At 35.4% G+C, this 6,147-nt stretch overlaps 1 protein-coding gene across 1 annotated transcript; it reads left to right on the forward strand.

The window, feature by feature from the left end:
• The first annotated feature begins 5,205 nt into the window (after window positions 1–5,205).
• On the forward strand, window positions 5,206–6,147 carry LOC119048568 (olfactory receptor 6C2-like). The gene has a single exon (XM_037144211.2). The coding sequence runs from the start codon at window positions 5,206–5,208 to the stop codon at window positions 6,145–6,147; it is 942 nt and encodes a 313-aa protein (XP_037000106.2).

The following is a 6,147-nucleotide window of genomic DNA, read 5'->3' on the forward strand; positions in this document are numbered from 1 at the left end:
ACGTTAATTCTTCAAGTCCATGAACATGGTAGGTGCTTCCATTTATCTGTCTTTCATAATTTTTTTTGTTCAGTGTTCTGTAGTTTGCTGAGTAGAAGTCTTTTACCTCCTTGGTTAGGTTTATTCCAAGGTACTTTATTTTTCTTGTTGCTATAGCAAATGGGATTTTCCCCCTGGTCTCTGTTTTCAATATTTTATTGTTGGTGTACAAAAATGCCTTCAATTTCTGAATGTTGACTCTGTATACTGCTGTTTTGCCAAATTCACTTATTAGATTGAATAGTTTTTTGGTGGAATCTCTAGGGTTTTCTATGTAAATTATTGTATCATCTACAAGCAATGACAGTTTTACTTCCTCCTTTCTCAATGTAGATGTCTTTAATTTCTTTTTCTTGTCTGATTGCTGTGGCTAGGATTTTTAATACTATGTTGAATAGAAGTAGTGAAGTGGACAACCTGTCTTTTTCCTCATCTTAGTGGGAAAGCTTTTAGTTTTTGCCCATTGAGTATGATGTTGGCTGTCGTTTTCTTGTATATGACCTCTATTATGCTATTTTCCCACTACTCCCACTTTGCTAAGTGTTTTTATCATAAATGGGTGCTGTACCTTATCAAATGCTTTTTACACATCTATTGATATGATCATGTGAGTTTTGTCTTTCCTTTTGTTTATCTGATGTATTACATTTATTAATTTGCAAGTATCGAACCATCCTTGCATCCCTGGGATGAATCCCACTTGGTCATTGTGTATGATCTTTTTAATATATTGGAGAATATCGTCAATATTCTGGTGAGGATTTTAGCATATATTTTCATCAGTGATAGTGGGCTGTAGTTTTGTTTCTTTGTTGTGTCTTTATCTAGTTTTGGGATTAGGATGATGCTGGACTCATTTTTTTTTTTTATGAGTTTGGTTGTCTTCCTTCTTCTTCCTCCTTCTGGATTTTTTGGAATAGTCTGGGCAGGATAGGGGTTAGCTCTTCCTGAAATGTTTTTTAAAAATCTCCTGTGAAACTGTCTGGTCCAGGGCTTTTGTGTGCTGGAAGTTTTTTGATTACTGCTTCAATTTTGCCACTTGTTACTGGTCTGTTGAGGCTTTCTGCTTCTTCTTGATTCAATCATTTCTGAAAATTTTTATAAAGCAACATAAACCCTCCGCAGATCAAAAAATGTAGGCAGGATTCATTTTATGTATCATTAAATTGGTGTAATCCCATGTGTAGAGATTTGATTGACACACAGGAAAAAACTTCCCTGATCTCTCTATCTCTATCTGTCCTTCTCTCTCTTTCTCTCTCTCATTTATCTATCAAGTATCTAACAACTTATATCTCATTTATCCCAATTACCATTGGTAAACATTCCATATTTTTATATTCCCTTTATTTCAGTACCAATATCAGCTACTTTCATACTATTTGTCTCATAAACCCAAGTTAATGTTTCTTTTTGTATCATGATGTTGGTAACCAGGCAGTGTACTACAGTAGATCTGTAGTTAGTGAGAATGTGTAATAGTCACCTCAAAAAGACAAAAAGTAACTTTATTTTTTTTCAGTTTTAAGGATTCTATACTACATAGATATTTGTGGAGTATATTTTTAAAAAGAATTAAAGCCATTTAGAAAACAACCTAATTTACTTTATGAGAAGATTGTTTTAAAGATCACTAATGGCTCAGTCTGGTGTGGCTCAGTGGATTGAATTCCAGCCTGCAAATCAAAGGGTTGCCAGTTCAATTCCCAGTCAGGGCACATGCCTGGGTTGTGGGCCAGGTCCCCAGTATGGGAGTGTGAGAGGCAACCACACATTGATGTTTCTCTCACTTTCTCTCTTGCTCCCTTCCCCTCTGTCTATAAATAAATAAGATCTTTAAAGAAAAAATGACTAATGATCCTGATTGGTGCTGCTCAGTGGTTTGGTCATCATCCTGCAAACCAAAATGTTGTAGGTATGATTCCTGGACAGTGCACATGCTTAAGTTGTGGGCTGGGTCCCTGGTTGGGAGTCAGTGAGAGGCAACTAACTGATGTTTCTCTTGCACATTGGTGTTTATTTTCTTCTGTTTCTCCCTCCCTTCCCCTCTCTCTAAAAATAAATACATAAAATCTTTAAAGAAATTTAGTAATGTGATGGAATTTTACTTTCACAATAAAGTTTTGTGAAAGTAAACTTTCAGAAAGTTCTAGGTATACTTCAATAGTATACTCCAGCCCTGGCTGGTGTAGCTCAGTGGATTGAGCACGGGCCTGCAAACCAGATGATCGCAGTTCGATTCCCAGTCAGTGCACATTCGTGGGTTGCAGGCCAGTTCCCAGCAGGGGCCAGTTCTCAGCAGGGGGTGCACCAGAAGCAACCATATATTGATATTTCTCTCCCTCTCTCCTTCCCTTCCTTTCTAAAGAGAAATAAATAAAATCTTAAAAAAAATAGTATACTCCAGTACACTCCAATAATGATATAGTGTGAGCCACATTTGTGATCTTAAATATTCTGTAGTATCATGAAAAAGGTAAAAGAGAAATAGGTGTACTTAATTTTAATGATACATTTTATTTAACTTTATATATCCAAAGTATTACCATTTCAATATGCATTCAGAATAAATGATCAATGGTATATTTTATATAATTGTTTTCTAAGTCTTTAAATTTGATATGTATTTCACAGTTACAGCATATCTCAATTTGAACTAGCCACATATCAAGTTGTCAATAGTCATACATAGCTAGTAGCTACTCTTTTGGACACTTGAGGCCTAAAACAATGAATGAAGATAGCAAATAGTTGAATGGACTAACATGCTAATTAGGTTATTTCAAGAACAACTAGTATGTGCTGTTGCTCAGACCCTGAGTTACCATGTATTATCATGTACCATGTGATATCACACTAAAAGATAAAGTGAGCAGATAGAAAGTGTATTAATAAAGGTCAGTTATCTTCTTGGCAGATATGATATTTTATTTTTAAACATGTAGATTAATATGTTTCCTAAAATTAAAACTACATAAAGTGTACACTGATGGAAATGTTATTCCTTAATTGTATGTTTGTTCTTCTTTTAACATAGGGAGTAGCAAAGAATGTCTGTATGCTTATGAAATAAATCTAGAAAAGTGGAAGAAATTGATGATGCAAGGGGGGAGAGTGAGAGAGACACAAGAGAGATTGAGCTGTTCCTTGTACAGCAAAGTGGCTTTTTGAGATGATGAGATTGTCTTCAGAAAATAAAAAATATCCTGGCTGGTGTAGCTCAGTGGATTGAGCGCGGGCCTGGGAACCAAGCAACCACGGTTCGATTCCCAGTCAGGGCACATGCCTGGGTTGCAGGCCAGTTCTCTCCCTCTCTCCTTCCTTTCCCCTCTAAAGATAAATAAATAATATCTTTTTTTAAAAAAAGAAAATAAAAAATATAATGCCAAATATGTATATAGTGTTAGTTATGTGGTAAGTTCAGTTATAGGTATGTTACATGATTTATTTCATTTAAGCTTCATAGTAATCCTATGATATAATTTCTGTTAACTTCATTTTACAGGTTAGAACACTGGGAGTACAGAGAAAACAAATTCTTGCTCAGATTCACTCAAACTGTTCAAAGGTTCATGCACTTAACCTCTGTACATTACTGAAACATGTATCACACTTCTGTTGTCCTGAAAGAGGGAATACAATGTATGTCTTGATATCCTTCAGCTATTTATATTTTTTACCCATGTGTTTTCAATTATACTAACATAATCATGAATCAAAGCCATCTTTTGACGGCACAGATGGAAAATAAGGGAATAAAAGAGGAACTTAAATAAAATCAAGAGAAAATGTCATCAAATGACTATTTAAATTTTTTATTCTTTATGCTATTACAGTTGTCCCAATTTTCCCTCCTTTGCCTTGGTCCCTTTGTTTCCCCCAACACTGTTGTCAAATGACTACTTTCTTGATCTTTAAATAATGCCCCATTCACTGGAAGAAGGATCTGGAGAGTCTAGATAGGGCATCCTCCATATATTTTCATTTTATCAGATACCATGACTTGAAGTGAAGGAATTTCAGAATTTCATTTTTAAGTACAAAAGTTTTGAAATAAAGTCACTGTAGGACCCATCAAAGTATAGCATGAAAGTGGTTAACTTTTTTACATTTAAAAAAAATTAAATTTATTGAGATGACATTGGTTAATAAAATTATAGGTTTCAACTGTACAATTCTATGATATATCATCTGTATATTGCATCGTGTGTTTATCACCAAAAGTCAAATTTCCTTCTGCCACCATATATTTGACTCCCTTTACCATTTACTACTCCCCACACCATTTCCTTCTGGTAACCACCATATTGTTGTCTGTGTATATGAGTTTTTGTTTGTTGGGGGTTTTTTTGGTTCATTTGGTGCTTTCAGTTCTCTATCCTACATATGAATGAAATTATACAGTTCTTGACTTTTTCTTTTTGATTTATTTGCTTAACATGATATTCTCCAGGTCCATCTATTTGTCACAAATGGCACTATTTCATCTTTTCATATAGCTAGGTAGTATTCCATTGTATACATGTACCACATTTTTCTTCATCCAGTCATCTATTGAAGGACATTTCAGTTGTTTCCATGTCTTGGCCACCATGAATAATGCTACAGTGAAAGCGTTGCAAATAAACACTTCCAATTTTTTTTTATAGATACCCAGAGGAGTGGTTAACTCTTGATCTCATAGGGGAAACTGCAACCTTGAGGGAACTTGAAAAACAATTGAATTGGAGATAGCGCTGGGAATTTGGAGATCCTGGAACATTTTAAATAATTTTAGTAACAATAATTTATAAGAGAAACTTCCCATAAGTTTAGCTTTCCTGTGGTACATTTCAGTGGTGTTGAGGAAATTACCTTGTTAAGGGGGAAAACAGGAGAAGGTCCATCAAGGAACAGCTATAAAGGACACATGGACAAAGCCAAAGGGGGTGGGTTCAAGGGTGGGAGGTGGGGATTGGTAGGGGGAAAATGGAGACAATTATACTTGAACAACAATAAAAAATAAGAAATTACTTCATTAAAACCTGATTATCAAGTTAGAGAAGAAAATGCAAGTGACTGTGTTTGCTTTGTATTGATAGAGATTGAGTCTGTCATATTTTAATATTGCTCCTCAGATCCAATTTCTTTGACTTTTATGTGAAGACTGGCAATAGTACAAAGTCAATGATGAGAAATCATTCAGCAATAACAATCTTCATCGTCCTGGGTTTGACAAATGACCCACAACTAGAGATAGTTGTTTTTGTTTTTCTGTTTATCACATATATATTAAGTGTAATTGGGAATCTGACTATAATTACTCTCATCCTGGTGGATTCTCATTTAAAAACAGCTATGTATTTTTTTCTTCAAAATTTTGCTTTCTTAGAAATCTCATTCACAACTGCCTGTGTCCCCACATACCTGTACATGATATCAAGTAGGGACAACATCATCACCATCAAAGCCTGCTTCAGCCAAATATTTTTCATTGTCCTCTTTGGAGCTACAGAATTTTTTCTCTTGGCTGTGATGTCCTACGACCGCTATGTGGCCATCTGCAAACCCCTGCACTACATGACCATCATGAACAGCAGAGTCTGCAGGAATCTCATTCTGTGTTGTTGGATATCTGCTTTACTGATTATCCTCCCTCCCCTTGGACTGACCCTTCGTCTGGAATTTTGTGACTTTGTTATTGAGCACTTTTACTGTGATGCTTCTCCAATATTGAGGAATTCATGTTCAGATACATGGTTCATAGAGCAGCTGGTGATAGTTTGTGCTGTGTTGACCTTCATAATGACCTTTATGTGTGTAGTTCTGTCCTACATGTACATCATTAGGACAATTCTAAGATTGCCTTCAGCTCAGCAAAGGAAAAAAGCCTTTTCTACATGTTCTTCCCACATGATTGTGGTTTCCATCACCTATGGCAGCTGCATTTTTATGTATATCAAACCTTCAGCTAAGGATGAAGTGTCTATTAATAAGGCAGTTTCTCTACTCACTACATCTGTTGCTCCTGCATTGAACCCCTTCATTTATACCCTGAGAAATAAACAAGTAAAACAGTCTTGCCATGACACCTTCAAAAGAATTGCATTTCTTTTAAAGAAATGTTAA

The sequence above is a fragment of the Artibeus jamaicensis genome, unplaced genomic scaffold (assembly GCF_021234435.1).
Source record: "Artibeus jamaicensis isolate MK-2021 breed Jamaican fruit bat unplaced genomic scaffold, CSHL_Jam_final contig_233, whole genome shotgun sequence".
NCBI lineage: Eukaryota > Metazoa > Chordata > Mammalia > Chiroptera > Phyllostomidae > Artibeus > Artibeus jamaicensis.